Source organism: Protopterus annectens, chromosome 9.part0 (assembly GCF_019279795.1).
Source record: "Protopterus annectens isolate FY-2018-M chromosome 9.part0, PAN1.0, whole genome shotgun sequence".
Lineage (NCBI taxonomy): Eukaryota > Metazoa > Chordata > Ceratodontiformes > Protopteridae > Protopterus > Protopterus annectens.
The window spans coordinates 1,222,975,737-1,223,002,149 of NC_056743.1; the positions used below are offsets into that span (position 1 = coordinate 1,222,975,737).

General features: G+C 42.1%; 1 protein-coding gene across 1 annotated transcript; it reads left to right on the top strand.

Annotated features, from left to right (window-relative positions):
* The first annotated feature begins 4,645 nt into the window (after window positions 1-4,645).
* LOC122811959 lies at window positions 4,646-18,857 on the top strand. The gene is made up of 4 exons (XM_044084158.1): window positions 4,646-9,010; window positions 9,621-9,717; window positions 9,927-9,983; window positions 17,980-18,857. Exon 1 carries the CDS (start codon window positions 5,250-5,252, stop codon window positions 8,055-8,057), a length of 2,808 nt encoding a protein of 935 aa, XP_043940093.1. The 5' UTR covers window positions 4,646-5,249; the 3' UTR covers window positions 8,058-9,010; window positions 9,621-9,717; window positions 9,927-9,983; window positions 17,980-18,857.
* The last annotated feature ends 7,556 nt before the right edge of the window (window positions 18,858-26,413 follow it).

Consider the following 26,413-nt stretch of genomic DNA (forward strand, 5'->3'; position numbering starts at 1 on the left):
TGGATCCCCTGCCATAAACAAGCTATACAATAGAAGGAGGAAACTAGTACAGAAGAGAGTAAAATCCCAAGAAGGGAAGACATCCCTGATCAGTATCAGCAAGAATCTATGATCCCTCATAAAATTGACAAAGGCAAGCTTCGAAAGAAAAATTGCCAAGGACTCCAAAGATAACCACAAGGCATTCTTTAGCTATGTCAAGAATCTAAGTGGCAATGCTCAGATCTGCTCGGAGTTAATGCAGAATGGCACAAAATACACTGAACCAACAGATATTGCCAACATCCTGGGCAGACAGGTTCAGTGCAAACTTAACCCCCCTCTCACCCCGAAAAGGGCCCATAACCATACCAGAAGAATGTAGAGCCCCTGAAATCACAGGTACTCAGGTTAAAACAGCCCTCTCCAAAGCCAAACACACAGTATTAATGGGACCGGATGGTGTCCTAGGCTGCGTCCTACATGAGCTCAAAGACGAACTAACCCCCTCACCTAAACACACTGTTCAAACTCAGCCTCTCCACAGGCTACGTACCTATAGAGTGGGACACAGCAACAGTTATTCCACTCCACAAAGGAGGAGCCACAACAGACCCCGGGAACTATTGCCCTATAAGCCTGACTAGCTTTGTCTGCAAGGCTATGGAGCACATCATCATGGAACTCATTAACAGAGACATTGTGAACCTCCAAACACTGAACCCTACCCAGTTCGACTTTGTTAAGGGCAGATCATGCCTCCTAAACCTGGTGGACTTCTTTGAGACAGTTACCAAGGCTATAGGCGAGGGAAAGGTCGTACACACAGCATACCTAGACATCGCAAAGGCCTTCGATACCATTCCCCATTCTGGTATTACAGACAAGCGCATCAGCCTGAACATAAACTCCTACGTCACAAGATGGGATGTCAATTGGCTCACAGACAGAACCCACATGGTGAGAGTTGCAGGAGCTAGGTCTGACTCTTAACCAGTTACAAGTGGTGTTCCCCAGGGCTCATTCCTTGGACCCCCCCCCCCGTTCGGCATATACTTCTCAGAGGTACAGGCAAGCACAGGACGACTATGGCTGACCAAGTTCACAGACGACCGCAAACTAGGTGTTATAATTGACTCTCCGGCTGACAGACATCCCCCAAAAGGGTTCCACCGAGAAGGATACCTGGTGTCAAAATCATGGCCTCAAGCTAAATGCCAAAAAGTGCATAGTCATCCCCTTTGGAAAAAACAAAGTACACACAAACTACCGCATAGGTGGTAGCCCCCTAAATACAGAAAACGTAATAAGGGATCTGGGGACCCACTCCTTTGATAATCACATAGCCAAAATGTTTAGAAAAATCATTCTATGCGGCCCACCTAATCACAAAAGGGTTTGCATCCAGATCAAAAGAGGTCATTTGTGCCCCTCTACTCATCACTCAAACCCATCATAGAGTACAACGCCCTATTTAGGATATAAGAACAAGTGATCCGATCAGCAGTACCAAGGACACCCTCAGGAAAATGTATATAAAAGTGTGTAATTACACGAGTCCACCAAACAGATGTAAAATCACGTAGTTTATTTAAAACTAAAATCCAAACAGTACAAACAAGTAGTTAAGCGCTTTCACCCAGGTTCAATCCCAGGCTTCCTCAGAACAAAATTCAGTGAAACCAATGGTGGGTTTAAATACCCAAAGTTTGAACATGTGACATTTCATGGATGAAGTTAAATGCATTCCAATCAATTAAAATACATTAAAACTTATTAAAACATGATAAATGCTGTTAAGCATTATCCCTTTTTTTAAAAAACTTCCCTTTCGGGTATATACTCTTATATTCTTAATAATTGATTACGTTAAATTATTGTAATTAAATTTTAGACACGTTTAGAAAAAAATGTTATAATACTAGTTGAAAGTTAATATGTTATTATGTTTACAATACTTCTATTACCCTTCTTAATATATGCTGTTTAAATTGTGTGTATTTTACCCCTATAAATAAATAAATAATCAATATTAAATACAATGTATAAACTGTGTAACTAAATTTCTACTCAGTATGTACATGAAAGAATGACCCTTAAAAATTAAATCAAGTTGAGATGTATCAAGCATAAACCACAATGGTCTATGCCTATAGTCTTGCTGCTCTCATTCTCAAAACACTACTAATATGAATGTGGTCATTCCAACGCTTTCTTCAAACATTCCCTTGGCTGTCCCAAGATGAATTTAAAGTTTTTTGTGGTAGAACAGGTCGAAGTGGACCCTAGAGGGGGAAGTTGGGAGACCAAACTAGAATACCGGGAATTGTTTTGGCAATTAAAACTGGACGCCGGGAGGACTCCCAGGTTAAATGACCACATTAATATTAGTAGTGTTTTGAGAATGAGAGCAGCAAGACTATAGGCATAGACCATTGTGGTTTATGCTTGATACATCTCAACTTGATTTAATTTTTAAGGGTCATTCTTTCATGTACATACTGAGTAGAAATTTAATTACACAGTTTATACATTGTATTTAATATTGATTATTTATTTATGTATTTATTTATAGGGGTAAAATACACACACAATTTAAACAGCATATATTATTAAGAAGGGTAATAGAAGTATTGTAAACATAATAACATATTAACTTTCAACTAGTATTATAACATTTTTTTCTAAACGTGTCTAAAATTTAATTACAATAATTTAACGTAATCAATTATTAAGAATATAAGAGTATATACTCGAAAGGGAAGTTTTTTAAAAAAAGGGATAGTGCTTAACAGCATTTATCATGTTTTAATAAGTTTTAATGTATTTTAATTGATTAGAATGCATTTAACTTCATCCATGAAATGTCACATGTTCAAACTTTGGGTATTTAAACCCACCATTGGTTTCATTGAATTTTGTTCTGAGGAAGCCTGGGATTGAACCTGGGTGAAAGCGCTTAACTACTTGTTTGTACTGTTTGGATTTTAGTTTTAAATAAACTATGTGATTTTACATCTGTTTGGCGGACTCGTGTAATTACACACTTTTATATACATTTTCCTGAGGGTGTCCTTGGTACTGCTGATCGGATCACTTGCTCTTGAATTTTGTGCGTTTTATTGTGGTTTTCCTATTTAGGATATAACTTACAAGACACCTGCAAAAGTTGGAAAGACCACAGAAATACCTAACCAAGCGGATCACTGGCCTCAAACAGATGCCCCATGCAGCTCAACTGAAGAAACTCTAGCTGTACTCGTTTGCATACCACCTACTCAGTGGTGACCACTGCCTGACATACAAGGCCATGTCCAACCCAGAATTGATGGACATGCTCCGCCTAAAGAAAACCTTATCCACTCGAGCCACACAGTCTAGGGATCTAAACCTCACCACAGTAAATAGGACGTGCTGGAGGGATAGATTCCTGTTCCAGAGACTTCCTATGCTTTGGAACAAAATTCTAATCTACATTAGGCAGAGCTCCTCACTAACACTCCAACAGAAACCTTGCCGAGTGGATGGGAAACAGAAAGCTTACCCCGGGGATCACTTCAGCAGCTCTGCTGGTCAGAGGCACAGGGAACTAATCTAAGGGGGTGGCGAAAGCCAACATATTCTGGTTAGGCTTATAAATGCCTTCGGGCAGATAGCCTAGTATCTACCTATGAACCTATAAGCAGCTCAAATGCTACAAAAATAAGCTTTGGTTTGGCAAAAAAGTGAACTTTTGTCCTTTGCACTGGCCGTAGGTATGTTTTGTTATGCAAAATCTCACATTTCTAACAAAAAATGTCCCACTTTGGGCACTTGAAAAATGTGGTAACCCTACCTTAGTATGACAAATTAAAAATAGTTAACTTACTGAAGCATCTTCAAACCCCTTACACTAGATTTCTATGCATTATTTAAAGAAAACATTCTACACGTATACAAAATCACGACAATCAAGTAAAACATAACTTCATTTTTTCTTTCTTTTAAATTGTGGACATCACTAACTAGGGACAAACAACACCAAATCATAGCTCTCGACCTTCCATCGCAAAAATGAGGAACACTCGCCTTCATAATGTGGAACAAATGGGCAAAATGTGGAACACATACTAATGGCTTCCAAACAACTTCAACTAGGAAGGTCATGGGATGGTTAAAATATGCTGGTTTTACTTCTAAAGAAGATAATGTAATGAATTAATATGATTAATTTCAATTTAGCACGGATTTCACTTAAAAAATTCTTAACACTGAATGTGTGACAGACTCTTTCAATATGGAACTTTGAGGAACGTGAACTTTTTAAGACCCCAAACAAGGTACGTTCCTCGTAATGAGGTACACTTGAGAGGTAAATTACAACTTCTCTAGCGACGTGGACAGCTATCCCATCCAGGTTTATAGGAATCGTGCAAATACATAAAAATACTACAACACAGAACCAAGGTCAAACAAGTTATTTTACTACACCCTGCTAATATTCCTTACAAATAACATTTATTCCCTCCTTGGTTATACGTACCATGCAACGATTATCGCGTGGACACGAAAACCGGAAACAAAGTCTATATTATTTAAAAAAAAAAAAAAAAAAAAAAGGAGGCGGGGTGGGTTTCGCGGGCTTTGGTGCGTATGAACGCACGTATTTGGATTTTTTGTACGCCTTCATAGTACAGACGAACATACGGTCTTTCTTCACTGACTCGTGGTAGAAGAGGAAGGTTCAGCTTTGCTGTTCCTCTAAATATTAATCAAGGAGCTGATCGTGACTTGCTGGATGGTCTGTTACCTTATATTTTGTTACGCGAATATTTATAAAGCCAGAGTATCTGAAGTGGGGAGGTAACTGCTGCTTTATTTGTGCAAAAAAGCAAGGTATTTAACTGTTGGCGTATTGAGGCCTCTGCGTGGGAACTGTGGTGTGTTGAGTAACAGAAGAGGGTTACGCTTTAGTGGACTGAATATTTCTTTTTCGTGTTTGGCTATAGGAAAACGTTTTTTGTTTTTGTTTTTTTAGTAAGGTGGCTATTTTTGAAATAGAAGAAAATATTCTAATACCTTAATTGCGTCTAAGCCTTTATTAGTAAAGGCCGTTGGGTGTGGAGCCAGAGCCGCAGTGCGGTTTAACCCCCGATTAATATTTTCAGATTAAAATAAAGAACACTCTAAAATTGATCGTAGAAACTTTGTTTTGTAAGTTTTTGAATAGTCAGTGTTCAATTGTGGGGGTGTATGGTGTAGAATATCCGGTAAAACTTTATCTATCTAGAATGTCGCAGGCAGCCAGATGCAAGTCTTGTAACCGTTTTCTTAAACACAATTCCCACGGTACCTTGTGTTTAACTTGCGTAGAGCGCTATGACGTGCAGAAGAGTTATGTGAGGGTTCCTCTTGGGGTTGGTGAGTCTGTCGAAGGTTTAGGTGGTCAAAATCTTCCCGGTGGCAAGAACGTGGATCCACAGCTAGTATCTCTCTTGAAGGAACTAGTTAATAGAGTAGAAGGAGGGCAGGGTAAGCGGAAACTGCCTCAAGCAGCTGTGCCACCAGCAAAGAGGGTAGCATATGGTTCTGAGAGTGCTGATCTTGCCCTCTCTTATGACAGAGAGCGGGAAAGAGATAGGGAGAGAGACAGAGATAGATGGTCTCACAATAACCACACTCTTGGGCATAGAGGTGACGAGTGGGATATGCGATCTCCCTCTGGTCGAACTGGTGCTCCTAGGGCTGATGAGTGGGATATGCGTAATCCGCCTGCTCGCTCCAGTGGTCCACGGCCGGATGAGTGGGATGTGCGCCCATCGCCTTCTGCTAGACCACCTGGCCCACGCCCTGATGATTGGGATGTGAGACCTTCCCAATCTAGCCGTTCAGCTGGGCCACGACCCGATGAGTGGGATATGAGGGCCCCTCCAAGCCGGTCAGCTGGGTCGAGACCTGATGAATGGGATATGAGACCCTCTCTTGGCCGTTCATCCGGGCCACGGTCTGATGAATGGGAAACGAGACCTCAAGTTCGTCCATCTGGTATGCGGCCAGATGATTGGGATACAAGGCCGCCCCCTTCTAATCGTTCATCTGGGCCACGGCCCGATGACTGGGACGTGAGGCCTGCTCCGGGCCGTTCCTCCGGTGGCCCACGGCCCGATGACTGGGACGTAAGGCCTCCGGGCCGTTCCTCCGGTGGTCCACGGCCCGATGACTGGGAGGTACGGCCTCTTCTAGGCCGTTCCTCCGGTGGGCCACGGCCCGATGACTGGGATACAAGGCCCTCTCTCAACCGTTCATCTGGTGGGCCACGACCTGATGACTGGGATGCAAGGCCTCCCAACCGTTCATCTGGTGGCCCACGACCTGATGAGTGGGATGCAAGGCCCCCTCCTCTTCTCCAGACTTCTGGAATGCGGGGTGACGATTGGGATATGCGGCCTCCACCTGGCCGTGGTCCAGGGCCTCGCTCAGATGAGTGGGACGCAAGACCTGCTCGGTCAGACGAATGGGAAATGCGATCTCCAGCGGGGCGTTCTTTGCCTCGTAATGAAGAGTGGGACTTGAGGCCTACTCGACTTGGTGACTGGGATGTCAGGCCCCCACCCTTGTTATCAGTTCCACGACTTGGTGACTGGGACTTGCATCGCAAGTCTCGAAACGAATGGCGTCCACAGGCACGTCGTTCTTTTGCTGCACAGCCTAGAAGGGTAAATAGGTTAGCAAATGTTAGAACTGCAGCCGCGCCCAGAAAGAAGCCTGTTACTGCAGGTCCCAGTTTGACTGGTGCAAAAAAGAAAGCCCAAGTCCAGAAAGGTGCCGGTGATGCAGCTAAAAAGGAAGAGAAAACTGTTAACGCAGTTGATAAAACTCCAGTTAAAAAGGAAACTGCTAAAAAGTCTCCAAGTAAAGCTGATGGTACCGCAGATGCTTCTGAAGAGACTGAGGTAAAGGAGAGGGAGAGGGAAACTTTCCAATTTAGTCCTGGTAATACTCCAGAGTTTGTTAGAAGTGTTTGCGGTGTACTTAACCTGGAGGTTGTTGAAGAGGCTGGTACGACCCCAGCAGCAAACAAGTATGTATTTTTCCCACCTAACAAGCTATTTGAGGCATTGGTCGTGAAAGAATGGAAACAATTGGATAAGAAACACATAAAGAGTAATTATTGTAAGAAGCTCTACTCATTTCCTAGAGAATGGTGTAAGCTATGGGAGATTGCTCCCGCTGTTGATTCTTCTGTTGCTTCTGTTGCATTACAGACAAAAGAACCTGTAAAACCAGCAGCTCTTCCTAAAGGGATTGTAGAGCGCAGAATAGACATTGCCTCTCGAAGAGCATTTATGGCATGTGGGGAGGTTATTAGCACTGCCATTGCATCTTCATTGGTAACTCAAGCACTCTCAAGTTGGTTGGAGCAAATTGCCCAGGAGCTCCCAGAAGATGCAGAGGCACGAACACAGTTGTCTCAGATTCAGTTGTGTGTACAGTACTTGTCTGATGCAACTCGTGATATTGTGAAGGGTGGGGCGCGTGCATCAGTTGCACAAATTAATGCTAGGAGAGCAGTTTGGTTGCGTAACTGGAACCCTAGGGAACAGCTTCAAAGTCAGTTGCTGAAGATACCATTCCAGGGAGGGCTACTTTTTGGAAAGGAGGCTGATGCTTTAATGCAGCAGTATAAACAAAGTGAGAGGAACCGTGAGGCAAAACTCAAATTGACTTCTCCACAAACCCCACGTAGTCAGCGTGGACGTGTTCATGGAGGTCTTGGATTTGCAGGTGGTGATAGGATGATGTACCGTGAGCCTCCCTTCCCAGATGAAATGGAATCTGACAGGTTTTTCTCTCCTGAGCGACGACTCCCTTCGTATTCTGAGTACCTTAATTTCATTGAACATGGATTGAGGAGTTATCCAGGAGATTATCCTGAAGACTTGCCCCCTCCAAGATTTTTTGGGGGATCTCCAATGGGTGGAAGAGAATTTCCATCCTATCCTGAGGAGGAGGAAGAACGTCGTTTTATGCGTACTTTGAGGGCACAGACATCATTTGGTGGAAGGGGGCGGGGTAAGCGTGGCTCTCGCATTTTCTAGCTGTGAAGTAATTGTACCTAGTCCCAAGCCCTTTTGTGTCCAATGAGTATTTTATGGAATTGTGTAAACAATTTTTTTTTTTTACTTGAGTGTTTTTACTCCGACCATTTTTTGTTTGAAGATTTTTATATATTTTTTTAGTTGTAATCTCATCCCATTCCATGTATAGTATTGAACATTGAGTTATGGTAGTGTTCAGGAGAGGGTAAGCTGCCCGATCCAATTTGGTCCATATTTTAATTTTCATGATCAGCAGCTTTATAATTGAATAACATTGGTATGGTGCTGGTCGGCCTTGATGCAGATAGCCTGGGGGTGCTGGGGGGGTTGCTGTTGACCTAGAAGGCTGCCTTTTCTGCGTCAGTGAAACGGTTCCCACCAGCCTGGAGAAGCAGTGGTGTTGGGAGTTTCTTGCACCACATCTGCTTGGAGATTCAATAGAAAAGTTTGCATGGCATCATGCATGCATATTTTAACTAGTTTGTTTGCATTAGTAATGAGCATGGGGGGGCACACTGTTAATCAGTTATAAAATTTTCTTTCACATTACTAAGTTGGACATTTAAGTTTATTTTGAAATTTTTTAAATGTGCTTGGCAGTGTAAAGTTTGCCTTTTGGTGTTTTAGGGGGTGGAGTAGGAATTTTGTACACACTGTCACTATAGTTCTACACTGATAGCAGTTGAGATCTTGTATTCCAATTGAACTGTCATTGGAAGCTTAAAAGGGTGCATATAAAGCAGCAGTACTTCCACACTGTTATGGGCAGCCAAAAGTTTGCATTCTAGCTCTGCAGCCTTCAGTTCACAAAAGGATCTTCTAGTTCTGCAGCCTTCAGTTCACAAAAGGATCTTCTAGTTCTGCAGCCTTCAGTTCACAAAAGGATCTTCTGGTTCTACAGTTTTCAGTTCACAAAAAGGATCTGTTTTATGCAGGATCGGTTTATTATGCAGGTATGTACGTGTGTATGTAGTCTTTGTAAACGCTGGGGGGTTTGTGTAGGAATGCTAAACAAGTACTTTCATATTAAGGTTATGGGGCAGTGTTAAAGTAGGGTGGCCTTCATTACATCAGAGACTTTTTTGGCAGTACATCTGGCATGCAGGTTGATTTTTCGACCATTCATAAACTTTGTTGCTGACCTGGTGTTCATTTAAAAGTGCAGCAGTTTGCCACCATGTGAAGAGTTCTCAAAGGCTCCATGTAGAGGAAAAATTCACATGAATCTGCTTGAGTGCAGACGCATGGTTTTGTAAGAGTAAGTGCAAACGTTGTAATTAAGGCAAAGTGCAAGTATCTAAAACCTGTCTTAGTCTGTGCTGTAAGGTAAATTGTAAGTTAATTGCGTGTTTGAATTTCCACTTGTACAGTACAATAAGGAACTAGCTTAATGCAGTGTGAGGTTTGCATTTCCTGAGCATGGTACTCTGTGCATTATTTGCTTGAAATGGGGTTATTTTCCTTGTATTACAAGTGAACTAATGTATTTGGTTTAACTGTAGTGGTTATTTGGATGTTTTTTATGCTGTGGTTTAAACTTGCACTTCTCTTCTCTCACTGTAGTGTATCGGATTACTTCGGGCGAACTTCTGGCTAACCATGGACAAGAATAGCTGTTGGTGTGGCTTAAGATGGCGACAGTTGCAGGCGGTATCTCAAGGTAATTGTTGCTGCGGTTTGCAAAAGGACCTTGCTTGGGAAGGGGTAAAGCGTTTGGTTGGTGTGCACCTTTGACTACCTGGTACCACTGTATGGGTTCATGCGGGCAGATTTTTGACTAGTGTGTTTTAAACTGGGGTTGTTTCAGGTAGCAGGGCTGTTGACTTGTAACTTTGAATTTAATAACTTTGGTTCTTTTTCACCTTGCAGTTACTTGAAGACAGTACTGTCTAGATCTGGAGTTTGTGGATCAACTCTTCAGGGCAGGTAAGGATAGTGTTTAAAATGGTATTTCAAATTGTCCCCCCTCCCAATGTCTGTCTTCTGAGCTGTTGTAATAGGTTCATGGGTTGGTACTAGGCTATCTGTCCTAGCTATAACAGTTCCATGGATATTTCTTCCCGCAGTATTTACTTCCCTGGACCCCTGTCTAGCAGGGTGACAGGAAATTCCTCAGGGATCATATCACAATCGTCAAGGTTCCTTTTGGAGAGCACCAAGGTGGTGCTCTGCTTGACATGTATGGACAGTCTATTCCAGAGTATTGGAGTCTCTGGGTCAGGAACTTGTCCCTCCAGCATGTTTTGGTCATTGTGATAAGGTTTAGATCCCTGGAGCATAATGCATAGAAATCCACTCTAGGTGCAGATTGTAGCATTTAATGCCAAAAGTGCTGGGCCTAGAAGCTCAAAGGCAGCAGTTTTGCCTGGTATCTTGCACATTGGGTGCTTGCATATCCAGCATATATTGGGTGTTGTAAGTGGTTTTATAGCTCTGAAAGATTCAAGTCCTCCACTATTTCCAATGCAGTTCCAAGAACTAGTGATCAGTGGCTGAAAGAACTGGGTTCATTGGTTTATTTGGTTTTGTTGTATTGTAGTATGCCAGGACTTCAAAGCTATATTGCTACTTGGTGCAGGTACAGAAAAATATGGAAGTTGATCATGACAATCTTGTATGGTTGTATTTAAGTGCCAAAAATGAGACATGAAACTTCAGATTGTGCATGGTGGTTAACTTGCTCTGTGCACAAGGTCCAAGTGCTATCTTGGTTTGTCCCCCAACTAATTACAGATTCACTAGATTCCTCCTGGTCATGATTGTTATTTACTTGGTTTTTACAGAAGAGCTGCAGGGGCCAAACCTTTCTGGATTCCAGGTGGATCCCTTCCAGCAGGGTATTGCATTTTAGTCCTAGGCATACAGCACACTGTTTTGCATGCTTAAAAATGCAAGCTACAGTGGGGTAAAAGTTCCATTATCCCCATTAACTGTTGCCCTAGTTTGACAGTTGTCTGTTCCAGTTTATTCAGTGCTTTTATCCAGGTAACCAAAATGCAATTTTCTCTGCTACCTCTTGCTGCTTGTCTCAAATCTACTTGTATTTAAGCCACTGTAATCTGTTCTCCAACTTGTGTGGCTGCAGCTATCTTAGCTTCTCATCTTTTCTTGCTATCCCACAGTGTGCTCCTTATGAGGGCACTCATGTTTTGCCTTCACTATGCAAGGTTTCTGCAGTACCATCTTGTACACTTTGCAGCTTTGGTCATGTTGGTATACTGTTATGGATAATTGTCTGCATCCTTTCTGATTGTCTAACACTTCTATCCTTGATTGCTTTCTCAACCACCTCACTTTGCAACTTCTCCATTTGCTGCCCAAATGTTGTATCTGATTCCATTCCTTGATTTGAAGTTTTGTCTGGCAGTGTCATCTCTGTATAAGTCAGCTTTTACTAATTTTTGTATACCAGCATGGACAACAGTGAGCAGTAACTAGGAGATGATCCCTGATTTTAACCCCCCCCCCCAGAATCTGCTGATCCTTGTCTTTTTAATTTCAGTTACTGTCAGTTATGTCTAAGTGAGTAGTCTATTTCTATACAGTTGAGATTTTGTAGAAATAAACTTTGTATTTGTGTAAAACTGGAAAGGAGTTTTAGACTAGGAAGTGGTGTGCAGTTGTAGGGTGCATAGCATTGAAATGGCAAGTGGTGTGCAGTTGTAGGGTGCATAGCATTGAAATGGCAGTCTGGACTAATTTGTGGAAGTGCCAACAAAGTAACCGAGCAGAGAAGGTAACTGGGTAGAAGAAAATTTGTGGTGGCTCAAACTGTGATTGTCAACAGGGAAGGGACTTTGTAGCATTTCTAGTAGACTAGACCCATTTTTGTGGTGCTTGTGTAGCCGGTGCCACCTGAACGCTTGTTCCTGTTTATGGTAAGTTTAGCCCTGTGGCCCAGTTTCTCTTAACTAGAGACATTGTGGCCACCTTAGTTTCAGTGTAAAAGACCATGTCATTGGATTTTATGGGCTTAATTTGTTCAGAAAAAACTCATTCCAGGTGTACCCCCGCCCTCTTGGTTCATCAGTTGGCGTTGCCTTGTGTAAATGTTTGGTCATTTTCTGCACTTCCTCATCAAATTCTGTGAGGGGGTGATCATTGTGGGGTGAAGCTGCAAAATGGTTTACTGACCTGAGCCTTTTTGGAACCAAGCTGATTTGGCAATTCTTAATGGGTGGCTTTAAACGTCTCGCTTCCCCCAAACCATTTTCCAGCTTTCTTAGAAGTTTTTTGGGGGGGGGTGCAGTTAAACTGCTCCTTTAGCTTGTTCAGCCGCAGTAAAAATGATGACAGTCTTTGTATTAAGCTGGTAACCTGTGTTGGGTTTGTGTTATAACATAAAGATACTTAGCATGTATATCTGTAAAAGTTTCAGTTGGGCTGTGATGTAACCTCAGGAAACACTTGCTTAGGCTAGTGAATCGGTTTAGTCAATTTGTCAGTAACTTCTGGTTTTTTGCTGTCAAGTGTGCAGCAAGATACCCTCTGAATCATGCCAGACTTTAACGCAGAATATGTTCAGGTTCTACTGCTAGAGAGTGGGCTGAACTCTGTACATGTGGTTTTCCACCAACTGAGTGTCTTGTGCTTCTACCACAAGTGACTGGCCTTGCCAGTCAACTTTTTCTGAGTCAATTGTGCCAGAGTTTATCTACTGGATGAGCAGCCCAGTATAATTTTTATGGACTGTTGCAAAAATAGTTTGCTTTCTGCAAGATTGTCAAATTTGTGCACTCTTGGGCAAAGTCTTGTTAGCCCACATAGGCTGTAGTTTGCGGTTTTAATGTAATCTTGTGTAGGGTTTGGGTGGATTACTACTGCAATGGTATTTTTTAGTTGCGTAATGTGTTGATAGGTATAACAGGACTGACTTCCTCCTAATGCCAATGTTTGGGTACCTTGATTGGCTCTGCATGGACCCTTTGTGGAAGGCAGCAGGATAAAACTGGTCAGTGTTCAGATGCAGGATTCAAATCTGTCTGGGAGGCCCCATTACTAAAGCCCAGTAGGAGGAGGCTTGCCCCAAATGTCATATCACGCATACAGTGGAGCTGTATTATGTGTAAAAGTGTCCCACTTCAAAGGGGTGGGTCCCCAATCAGTGTTTCCATTGGACCCATGTCTTGGGTGTTCATGCTGGGAGCTGCAGTAATTTTCAGCAAGCCCGTATGGGATATAACACTTAATTTGATTTACATGGTGTCAATCTGTGGTGGTTGGGTAACGGATACAGTCGCAAAACCAAGACTGCAGTTCTGGCATACTACACTGGTGTGGTTTTTTTTTTTGGAAGTGGATGTAGTGTTTTTTTAGTCTTGCCCTGTTACTAATTTGAATGTCAGTGGCAGCTTCAAGCCCCCCCCCCCCCAAGAAGGGGATGTTGAATCTTTTTTGCTGAGAAATTTTCTGCCTGTTTAGATGGTATTGTATACTGGTATTGTGTACCGGTGAACTTTGACTGGGTTTGCATCATACAATACTTGCCACAGTACATATCAGTCTTTCTAAATTTGGCACTTGCTTCTAAGTCCATTGAAAATATAGTGTGCTGTTAAATGACTTGTGTTAGTTGCAGCCACTCTTGTCCCATGTATTCTCAATTTTGGTGTACTGAGTTATGATTAGTGGGAATGTTACATTTTTAAGCGTGTAAATATTTCTAAGGGCGGTAATATTTGGATGTGTGGTTTTCAGAGGTGAAAATCAAAGTTCCATGAAGTGGTTGCTACCAAAATTGAGAACCAACCTGGGAAGTTGGAGTAGCATGTGCCACCTTCATCTTGCAGACATAGTCAGATCCAAAAGTATAACTTTATCTACAAGACATGATTCCTAGACCTCTCCAAGCCCCTTTGCTTTTTGGGGCAGTGAAGTATGCTTAAAGCACTTGCCAACTAGTTTGCCACTGAAGCAGGCTTATACTGGCTTGTCAACAGTGGATTTACCTTGTATATACACAGGGCAGTATGACCATGGCAAACATCTACTTGCTAGCTTCAACTAAGGAACCAGTCTCTTCAGGTATTTGTGTATTGTCTGTGTGGGTGGTTCTTGGAGCCGATGGCTTTGGGAATAAGTAAGGACATTAAAGGAGTACCATACCCACGGACTCAAAAAAAATGTTTAAAACATGGCATGATGTTTCCTACATTTTAACACTTTGGGATTAGTTTACAGGATTTAAAATATTTTTATATGTAATTCCAGACTCTGATCACCTGGTGGCTGGCATATTGATGTGGTTTGGATAAATAAGGTTGCCCTCCAGTATCCCATAAATCATTGTTTGGCTCAATGTTACATCATGCAGGCCTCCGTTTGCCTAAAGTTCCTGTCATTTCATGGATGTTGCATGCGTACAAAGTACTGAGTAAAATAGAACAGTGTAAGTAACATTCCCTGCTGCTGGATGACTAAAACAGAAACTGCAAATGCCACAGAACACAAAGTTTGTTTTTTTTTTTTAGTTTAAATGGCACTAATTTGTGAGAATGAATTTCAGTCCATTTACTTCTCCCCTCCCCCATAACACTTGGCTTCCCTAGCTGTCAAAGTCCTGAGGATAATTTGACCTTGATTGGCAGATCTCAGCAGGGTGCTTGACTCGTGTAATTTAATCTTTGCTCTAGCATTTCCTTTGTTGGAGGGGACTTTTTGCTGCACTATAGCCATGGCCTTACTTGACTGCAATTGCATCCAGTGAGGTCTTGCACCAAGGAGCTAAAGAATAAAACATTTGTACTATTAACCAGTTTAGATCTTTTATTAAGTGTTAGTGTCATTTCATGCTTCCACCTTGTTAAAAATTGAGATTTACATGTGCAAAGTATGTTGGTATGCAGTGTTTGCCTTGTTTTTACTCCACTGGTTGGTTTGCAAAAAAAAATTGCAGTGTCCCTGGATTTGTTTTTGTACATACAAACCACATTGCTATATTTCCCCTTTTTCTTGTGTCCAGAAGTCACTAAGTAAATTTTTTTATTGATTTCTTTTTAAATAAAGGACATCAAGGTTAACTTGAATCAGATAATGGATGCCACTGCAAAGAATCACTGAAATGTGTGCATGGACAAAATCCCTTACTAAATCTATTTGCCAGCCTCCAGTTCAATTAGTGCTATGGCTTTAATATACCGGTGTGTTTGCTCATGCCTTCCAGATATCTCCACCATTACATACCAGTAGTAACCACCCGATATGCCCATACACCTTTAGCCATCAATATGCAGCTACTCCTGTTCATGTGAGTATGTGAATTCATTTTCAGACTTAAGGTGTGGAAGTTGCACTGAATTCTAGGTGCTTGTTCAGGTTTCACATGGTGCTCTTAGCTACTCATGTTAAGCCATTATGAATATGTTGCACTGCCACCTCTGATATCAGATGTTTTAATCTTTCTATTCCCACACTGCACACTAGCAGTATTTGGTGCAAATACAACAGAAGTATGCAAGCAATACACCACCTAAGCATTTGCCGTGCAGAATGTACAAGTATGCATACCAAATTACCGTTTCCAAACAACGGTGTTACTACACTACTAAATAAAATAACAGCACTCAGGCTGGGGGAAGGACTAGGGAGCCATGACATCACAGAATGGGTGGGTCTTTATTTAGTTAATCGGATGACTGCTGTGGTGTCACTTTGGGGGAGGAAACTGATTAAAAAAAGTACCTGCACTGCCTGGCCTCTGTCAGTAATTGGGGGGACTCCAGCAAGCTTTATTCAAACGGGAGAGAATCATTTTGTAAGTGAAACCATCACAGTATTTGAAGGTAGACTTCTGTTACAGAAGTAAGAAACTGTAAATGCTTTAATGTTTTACAGAGGACAGTGTAAATAGGGAAGAAAAGGGCCGTGAAGTTGAGGAATACATTGGAGAAACCCGTTGTGCTCTAAGCCTAGGTCTAATGTTGTTGTAAAGCAGTTTATCACAAACTGTATGCCATGGTGAGTGAAGTCTTGAGCCTTCTAATACCAGTTTTCTTTGTTGGTGTTTAGGGCCTTCTAGTAGAGCAAAATACTCTGCCGCTGCTGCAGTCCAATTGCAAGGGATTTGAGTTTTACATGGGCACTCTTACAAGCTTGAAATCCCTAAAGTCTTAATTTGGTGGGATGGTAATTGAGTTGTGGTCAGACTTTATACCTGCATCTCTTCTGGCTTTCCTACTTAATCTATATGGAGTGTTCCTTAGACTTGTTCCAAATGATTGGTACTATATTCCTATTTCATTCAGTCCATATACTTAATCTCTGTCTGCCAATGTTGCATGTACTAGATTAGGAAAGCATTGTCCTATGGAGGCAGACTGTTCCATTGCCACTATCACTTTTAGTTTTTTTTTTTTTGGGGGGGGGGGGGCGGCACCAGAAGCAAGTTTCACATGGGCTTCTGGACTTTTCTCTGAATAGAATATTGTCAAACTGTTCAAAAGTAAAGGTCAAAGCTACATGAGCAGTCACATTTACAATCTGGAGTGAGAGGTGGGGTTGCAGATCAGATGGATTCTATGGATTCTTGGGTTAAATGCACATTCACCACCAGGAATTATGAAGCAGTCTCCTTAAAACTAAGAACACTATTTTATATTTGTATTTTTATCATTACTTGTGTTTTGAGTATAATTTGATGGTTTGGGTATGTGCTTAAAAGCAAGAGCATAAAGTTAGTCTGAAGCAGTCAGTGTGATCGTGACAGCACTTGCTCTCTGTAGTATTGGTGGATTTCTACAAGCCGTGGTGACTTCGCTCAGCTTTGTTCTCCATCAGGCAGCTGATGTTGTTTTAGACTTGGAAAGTAGGCAATTTATAGAGTTTCGAACATTTTGATTTTTGAAAATTGATCCAAGAGTAAATTCCTCTCGCATAATACACAAGTGAATTCCTCTTGAGATTTCACCATATTGTGGAAATTTACTATTTCATTTACTATAGTGCTATCTTGAGTTTGTGTACATCACTAGTGGGGAGTGCAGGAGGCTTTCCCCCTACAGAACATTCGTTGGACATGACTAGTGTGGCATTTGCGTCATTCCTGAGTTTACTTTTCTTGGTTCCTACTTTTTGCTTACTTTCCTTGGTTCCTATGGCAACAATCAGCAATCTCAATATTACCCCAAGGAGCATATACAAGCTCTTATCATAGGTACTTGGAGGGGATCCATGTATGGGATAAATCATTTACTAGTTGCTTCTGTTGGTATAGAAAATCAGTCCTTTGGTAAATCCCATACACGAGTTTAAGTTGTGCTTGAATATGGACAGGGGTGAATTTGTGTACCTTCAATCCATTTTGACTATGCAGATGAGATGAGTAGGATCCCTAGACAGGGTGTATTTGATGCCATTTTGCTTGCTGATGTGCAGTAGCCCAATCAATGGGTTTAAGGATGCCACAGGTCACCTCTGCATCTGTAGGATGAGTATATTGAATCTGTCCATGTAGGGTATGTCTAGGCCTTGGAATTGAATCTTTAAGTATCTCTGGGCACTCCAGTTGCACATGTCTGGACAGATGTATGCCAAAGGAGGCCTTATTTGGCTTTATTTTCAGTATATTGTAATAAACCAACATGGACATTGGATTGTCCTGTTACACACACCCCTGTGTGGATGTACCAAGTGGCTGAGATTGTGGTGCGGGCTTGAGTGTTGACGATCTAATGGCTTTTCTTTAGAAGTACACTGCAAGCATAACTTGTGGGGAGAGCAGGGTGCTCGGGGATGGTCATCTTGTATACAAGTTGCTGGTGTCTGCTTATAAGTGCAAGTAGGTCAGAGTACATGCTGTCTGGTCTAAATCAACATATAACTGTTGGCACAAGATCTCCCTGTCCTTATTTTTTGCTTTGCATGTTTGAAAAAAATTGCAAGTAGAACTAAAGTCTTCTCCTTTTTCTTGTTTTCTTCCTTTTAGTTTCATGTGGTGTGGCTTAATTATACACTGTCGGGTGTATACTTGGATCTGCAGAGCCAGAAGCTGATTGTTCCAAGGAGGAAGATGCAAAAGCCGCTGTTGCTGCCGATGGACACTGTATAGCTTTTTTTTCAGGCCCCCATTCTGTCTTAAAGGGGACGAGAACTTCAGTACTAGTCAACACATCAGTCCACATTCAAGCAAAGCCTGGGGATATGAAGCAATAACTATTGAGCTGCTGTCCTGCAAGGACGACATAACACACTACAGAATTTTAGTAATTACAGCAGTAAATTTACAGCATAGACCTGTGTTTTTAGCTTTGTGTGTAGCTGCAGGTTCTCTAGTTTGCTGGCAGGAACAATAGCCCAGTGGGGGACTAATTTCATTATGGACTTGCATTTCTGGCTACTGTGTAGCAGATGCTCGGTTCCCCCAGCAATGGCTAAGTCTTTTCTGTAGTGCTGTGTTCTGATGGGCATGATGTGATAAAATTGGGAAATTCATAATATGCCTGCATCCATGTCTGGCTGCAGCTTGCTTCACTGTTGTGTAGCCTTCTAGCCTCTGGACTACAAGAAATAAGTTGTGGACTTGGAGAAGAGCGAAACTGTCCACAGATGGTGTGGGCTGTGCTGCTGCTTGAAAATGTGCCTGCCTCACCCCCTCAGTCTATTGATCCCTGTATCCCACATGGGCAATCCAGGGCTGTACATTGTAACTTTTGTTTTCTTTTACTGTGGAAGGTCCTTTAGCAGATTTTTTGTTAATTTTGAATTGTTCTTGGATAGCAATCTGTCTGATGGTGTTAACATGTTGCTCCCTGCTCTGGTTCCCCTTTAAAGTGGAAACCAAATAAAATCGCAGTTTGTATTTTTTTTCTGTTCTCACTGCTGATTTCTGTAACTACAAAATTATTGAAACTTACCAGGCATGGTATCTCACCTGGCTTAGGCTGCTAGCTGCTCCTTCGGTCTGAGCTGTAATTCACTGGGAGAATGTGGCTCATCTGCTACAGTAGTGAGTTTTTCCCAAAAAAAATTGCTGGAAATGTAATGTAAATTGCTCATCCTGTTATACACTGATTAATGTTTAGTCACAGTACTGATGGTACCAGGAAAATTAGTACTGTAGGATTGATCAGTGCTTAGGATTGATCAGTGCTTTAAGATGCAACAGGGACTAAAGACTTAGTATGTAAACTACATATTTACCGGTGCTGAAATTCTGTAATGGTCTATATTGACCATCTGGTGGCTAGATGCTTTTGCTGCTCTTACAGACAAGTGGCTGGCATTGCAGCATCATTCTGCCATCCTACCTGTAAAACAGGTGAGGGCTTCATACCTTTTTCCTTGTAAAATTGGATGAGTATTTGACACTTGGATGGGGTCAAGAACTGTGCCCTCTAGATTTTTGCAAGACATTCTGAATGCAAAGTTTTTAGTGTTTCTGCAGCTGCTGTTGAACTGTTTTTGGTAAAGGTTAAGTGCCTTGCCATCCTGGCTAGCAAGTAGCTGAACTTATGGCAGTCAGTTTGTTCCAGCAGCTGTTGTGGGGGGAAACCAGGTATGCAGGGAGAAGTTGGGCCATGCCCATTTTAGGGTCTCTTATTAGTCCAGTCTTAAGGTTTTTAATCCCCATTGTTTTATTTTGGAGACTTCATCAGGAATCACTCGGAAAGCTTCCTCCTGGCTTTTTGATATAATTCAGCTGTCTGCATTGTATTGCTGTGTGCCTTCACAAATGTGAAAGATGCCCTTTGCATGACTCAAAAGCTGGCTTGGGTGAGACAGTTACTCAGCCTTGGATTTCTCTTCTAGCAAATGGTGGTGTTGCTTGTTTCTGTTTAGTTGTGCTCTTTGTACATGCTGCAGTTAACTGCAAGAAAGCACTTTATTTAACATTAGTGTTGCAATTTTAAAAATGCATAACTGTTACTTTCTTAGCAACTTTGTGGTTAGAGGTAACCTTTCATAACCCTTAACTCAGTGAGTGTGGGTTGAGGTATAGTAGAACCCTCAAGTATCTGACAGGTGCCAAAGTGGTAAATCCATTAGATAGCCACCAAGTTTGCTTCATTTAAGCTCCAAGGTGAAGTTAATGAAGACAATTCGGTCTGGTGTGCAGGACTTGGGTTTTAAAAAAAAAAACTTTGCAGGGAACCAGGAATTGCTTGTATCCTTGCTTTTACAAGTGACAACCTTGGACTTGGTATGGGTTTCCAGACTGGCACCTGATATATCAAATGGTATTTATAGTCGGGCTACTAGAGTAATCCAGAGATCTGCACATGTGCAAGATGGAGACTACAGATGTTAATGCCAGTAAATGATAAGTGAGTATTTGCAGGAACAAGTCTGTATCTGCTTGGGATAAGATGAGGCAACCCAAATTTCTTGAGGGTGTCATGCCCCCTTTTGTTTTCATGGTGCCTTCACATCTGTTTTGATGAATTTGCTGCCCTCTGCTCCTTTTTTCACAGCATGTTTATGGAACTTTGCAGGATAACTATGGTTCGGGGTAAGTTTCAGATGGAGCACAAAGTTGGTCTTAACTTGCCAAGTTTTAAGGCTGCTGTCCTTCTTGAATGTGTTATTAACATGCTATTGGCGTAAAGACGAGCATTTTTGCTGGGTTTCAGTGCCTGTCATGTATTTGGTTTAAGCTTTGGGGAGTACCTGTCTGGAAAACTAACATGCATCTCCTTCATAGCCTGGTTTAGGTTACCTTCAATGTCCTTGTTGAAGTCCCCTAAGCCTTTTTGCTTATCTGTTATAATTGGAACATTTCTTAATGTGGAAATCCCAATTTTTGTTCTAATGCTCTTTATGCAGGTCAGCTTTTGGGCTGGTTCACAAAGGTTACACCTTTTGAGCTGTGAACTCTACTGCAAGATTTCCAACAGCTGTAGCCATAGCTTTTTATGCCGTTTACTGCTTGCAACTGGTGGAACCAGTTGATTGTGAAAATCCACTTTGGTGTGCTACTGATTTTTAAATTTGTTAGAAAGTTGGGTGGAACACGTAAATTTTGAAGCGGATGCTTCAACTACAGCAGATTATTAAATACTCTGGAGTTGAGGGTTCATGCCATTCTCAAGATTTGCTATTGCGCTTAAGGTGTAGAACCAACTTCACATCAGAAGCATTCATGGACGTTCCATAAACTCTTGATGCCCCCTCAAGGTGACTTTGGATGTCCAGTTGCATATATTGTGCTAAAAATGTCACCCTTTTGCCACTAGTAGTAGTTGGCTTTATGAACTCAAGACCTTTTTGCATTGCTGAAACTGTTAACCATAAGCAGAGGTGTCATATGTGCATTCCCACGGGTATAGGAAACTACACTTTTTCCCCCACAAGTGTGATGGAGCTTGAACTCAAATTGGTCTACAACAAACCAAAGTAAGAAGGTGGAGGGAGCAGCTACTGTACCAGCGATCATTCGAATATCTGCTGTTATGGTAAGTTTTGGACAACTGTACTTTACCACTAACAGAAGTTCTGGAACTGTACTCTGAAGAGTTGCATCGGGTCCTAGAACTAAATTTCAAAGTGATTGTAATATTTGCTAAACTGTAAACACCCTTTAATTCATTTAGTTGAGTTTTCGTGTACTGCTGTACACTTGTGCCATGTAGGTGACATTTGGAGAATTTGGTTTGTGCCACTAGAGGCCAAGTATTCGTGCATCTGTATTGCCCATATAGTCTTTGCGATTTATTTTCAATAAATTGTGTGCAGCACTGTTTATTCCTATTTGCTTTAATTTTTGGATGCATGCCAGTGTCACTAGGCTGTAGATAAATTCCTAGGTGTGAGAACAGCCCTCCTACACACAATGGGTGCGGCTTATGTTTTTTGTACACTTCAATTTTGCTGCAATCTGAGAAATGGAAGAGAAGCGGTGTTATGAAAAGGGGGCAGGCAGTAAATGCCCGTTAACTGGTGTGTATGTGGCCAGTCCTAGATGTTAATGGAAGGAAGAAAAAATGCAGAACAGTGGACTAATTCTGTCCTCAAGCAGTCAACACCTCAAGTCTGACTTCATTTTGCTGTGTTTAAGGTGCATGCCTGCTGTTTGCAAATGTCCTGCAGTAAAAATCTTTGTTGTCGCTTGTAGGCATTGTTCAATAAAAGTTGTACCACATCTTATGTGACTGTGCACACTATATGCTGAGGCTGAAATCTGTTGTGTGGCATTGGAGTGCCTATTGTATCTGATTTGCTGAAGTGCCTAGCTCATTTTCACACCCGGTAAGTTTTAAAGCTGACTTGGGCTCCATTCCCGGCTGATTCTGGGTTGTATGAAAGTGGCTGTGTTTGTTTGGGGCTGTTTCATCTGAATATGGGTAGATAATTTCTGAACTGTGTAGGCAAATACTCTGGCTCACAGAAGGTAGATCAAAAGTGAAGCACTCTAATAGCCCCCCCAGCATTCTAGTGGGTTGGTGATTTGAAGTCTGTCCCTGACACTTTTACAATTCTAGCTTGCTAGTGTGCAAGTTGGAGTAATCTTAACTGGGCATTATAATCATAGACATTAACTTTATGGGGTTTTGTGAACAAGAAAACCCAGTTCATGTTGGCTTGTCTGCACGCAAGTTAAAGCCAATAAGAGTAAGCCATCATTCTGATATCCTTGAGCACCCGTAGCTTAAGCTGTTGGCTCCGTATATCCTTGAGCACCAGTAGCTTAAGCTGTTGGCTCCAGGTGTTGGTAGAGTCCTCTAGTGAGTACCAGCCCTCTGCAAAGGCCAAAAACGTAGCTGTTACTGTCAAACCTCTCCCTCCAAATGTATTTGGAGTCTTATGAAAACTGACCATCCCAGTGCCTGCTTTGGATTACTTTGCAATAACCTCATTGGAGGCCAGTATGGATCTGAATTTCTAAACGTCCTAAGACAGTTTTCAAACATCTGTAGCTGTTAATATCCACAGGACTGGGGAAGGTCTTCAAATTTTGGGAAATGGCTACAAGCATTGAAAGGTTTTTAGGGCAGATGTCCCACAGAAAACTAAACCTCTTCCCAGTTGAAGACCCCAGAATTAATGGCTATAATTTACTCCATTTTAATGGCCTTTTGGTAGCCTCTTGGGGGGGGGGGGGCACAAGGCCTAGGGAATAGAGTTCTTGGATGAGGCTTTGGAATCGCTCTTCTTCCAACCCCCTCTCCTTTAAACTATGCTTGAGGAAGAGTATTCTTGGTCCAGGCTCCGTCTTGGAAGACATTTCTTTGGAAATACTGTTGCCTGCATGATGGACTATTCTGTGGCACTAGTCCAAGTCCATGATCTTCAGCAAAGTTGCTATAAGCTTCTGCAAACAGTCTCCCAATGCTGCCCTTTTGGACACCCTTTCTGCTGTCTGTGGCTTTAGTGCCCTTCTGACCATTCAGTAGTCTTCTGACAAGCCCTTTAATTTGCCACTTAAGCACATTCAGATAAAGCTAGGGTATGCCGTGGAATGGGTTTGTACTGTTGCCACCTGCAATCTGACCAGTAAGGTTTGGCCCTTTACCTCGCATCTAAGATGGCTTGACCATTCCCACAGCAAGGCTTCTGCTTTTCCTACTTGGGTCAACTTTTGTAGTTGACTGTCGCTTGATTTTTTTTTTTTTTTTTTTAATGTGTATCTGATGCCTCTTCCATAGCTGCGGATTTGATTTTGTGAGAGGAATCGTTGTCTGCTACAAGTCTTCAGTCTCAAACGTTTGAATGCTCCTGTCTGCAGAAGTAGTCCCTTTTGGATAAGGGTGAGGCAAGGCAGAACTTTCCCTCATTCCTAAATTCCAAAGGAATTGTTCTTGGTTTGGCTTTGTAGAAACATTCTGGCGTTCCACGAAGTTAACATCCCAGACATTTTTAGGACCACCCTGTTGGTTTGCCTTGGTTGGTTGGCCTTCCCTTCAACTTGTTTCCTTCCTTAACTGCCATTGGATCACTTTTACCTGTTGGATATTTCATGGCTTGGAACTTAATTTCAGCAATGCCTATAAAGGAGTGAAGTTCTTGTATCCGGACAGCATTCATGTCTTTTTACCCATCCAGATTCGGTGTTGGTTTCTCTAGAATGAATCCTTTTGGGCCTTCAAGGAGGCTACATGAAGAATGTCTGGATCTTTTTCTGCAATTTTCATGTCCCTTCAGGCCAGTTTTCACTTCCCCAAGCCTTTCTAGTATTTAGGGCAGGGATGCATAGCTTCACACCCCTGTCCACCTTGTTTCTTGTATCTTCAGTTATTTTGCTTTGACACCCCCAAGGATATTTGCCAAATGCTTCACCCAGCAGTCTAAGGATTATTGGTTTATTTACCTTAAACCTGCAGTAGTCTGGTATGATCCTGGAAGGCATCGGACCTACCTTTTGTTTGCAGGTTTCAGATTCCCATGCTGGCATTATCCCCCTACTCGAGGTTGTCTCAGACTACCTTTTTCCAGTCTGTCTCCTCTTCTCAATAGCTGGAAAATTTCTTGGGGTTCTGGGATTTATGGCCTTGGGTACTCCAGGCTCACTGAGAATTTTGTGGTACCACATCAGTGTCTCACCAGCATTCGCCCCATCTCTCCATGGCTTTCCCTTTCAAGCTCTAAGCTGTTCACGGGCACTTAATACTTGTGCTGGGAAGCTTTTTCATTCCTGCTCTTGCTCTGGATCTCAAGTAGTGCTGCTGTGATTTTTAGTATGTTAAGCAAGAGAAGGGCCCTCCTGTAGGAAACTGATCTAGTTATCCAGTGTTACACTCTAGTGGCTTATGTTCTCTCTGAGCACAGTTGCAAGGTGCACACTGGGTCCTGAACCCAAGCTCAAGTGCTTCACAGATCAATGTTAATGTTCCTGGACATTGATCATAGGTGGTGGGTATTGCTGTGCTACATTACTGCTACATTTTTACACACCCGTCAAGTCCTGACTGGAAAGTGGATGCCAGTTTTGTTTGCGCTGCTTCTGGTATGACTCAAATTCTTGACTCCATTTGGCCTAGATAGCAGTGACTTGGCCCACAGGCAGTCACTAAAAAAGTCTAAGCCTAGCCATCCTCCCCTGGAGGCTGTGATGCAAATATCTCTTAAACTTGCCTAGCTGCAATTTCTGCTGGTATGCTCTTGAATCCTCTTGGTTTTGGGCAAGACTATGGTGCTGTCTTGGACCTCAGTTTTGTTCTTGGAAATTGACCCAAGCCACTCACCCTGCTTCAGTGTCCTTACAACATTGTTCTTAACCGACGTTTACTTTGCCAGGGTAATGTCAGTCTGGTGCGCGTGGCATTTAAGTGACAGGATATGTGTGTACTGAACTTTGTCCAAGTGAGTTGTCCTTTGTTCAGTTTTGAGAAGGCAGTTTAGTTTTAGCAGTCCATGCAAAGCAAATTTTATTTGCAAATTTGAGCAGTTTTGTTTCCTTCCATTCTACAATTTTGGGCTTGGCTGTAAGCAGCCTTCATTTCTAAGGGCATTTTCCTTTCTTATGGCAGATTCCTTTATCTGTAAAGGGGCATTCTAGTGTGGCAGTTGCTTTTTTTCTGGTGACTTTCATACTTTAGAAGCTGGATGTTTGTCAGCCTTTTGTCAGGGCTCGTAGAGGCTCTTCTGTTCCTTCCTCCTAGCTGTTGTACTATCCCTTGTGTAGTAAATACTGCAGAAGTGATTATAGAAAAGAGCATAGTACAGTTGTGTAAAAATCTAACTTGTTCCTGTTGGTCCTTCCACTCGCTGTTCTAGCTCTTGCCATGACTCCCCTTCCATTTGCACATAACCTCCTTTGGAGATTTTCTGTGGCTTTCAGTTCCATCAGTCACCTCTGCCTTGGGTGGGGGCATTCTTGTGACACAGCAGTTAAGACCTACCAGCTTTGGTATATTGGCTGGATGTTGCCCTGTCTTTTTTTTTTTGGAGTACTGCATCATTTAAGAGGACTTTTGTCCAATATGGTAGTTTCCAGAAATGATCCTACGAGGCTATTCCTAATAAGACTGACTTACTGTTCCAAACCTATGGCAAAGCTCAGAAGCTTCCTTTTGAGTACTAATTGGGCCAAGTACCACCTAGTGATTAACCAGAACATTTTATTCTGGCATACCAGGGATACTTGTATCCAGCTGTTTTTTCTGTGCTAGTTGTACATGTAGTCCAGGACACCATTAATGTGCTTGATTCAATTTCCCAGTTACTACAAGTCACCATGGGGTTGAAGTGCCTTGCTCAGGGTCATACTCTGCAAATGTCAAGGCTGATGGAATAATGTACTGTAGCACAGGATGAAGGCTTATGGAATAATGTACTGTAGCACAGGAAAGTGTATCTAACCACTGTGCTCTTAATTTTCTGATCTGATGTAAATCTTGATTCTGTCCTCAACCTGTGGGTTTGAATCTGATCAGACTGCTATTAGTAGCTCATGGTAAACTCTTGCTTCTGCCTTAACCAGAAAG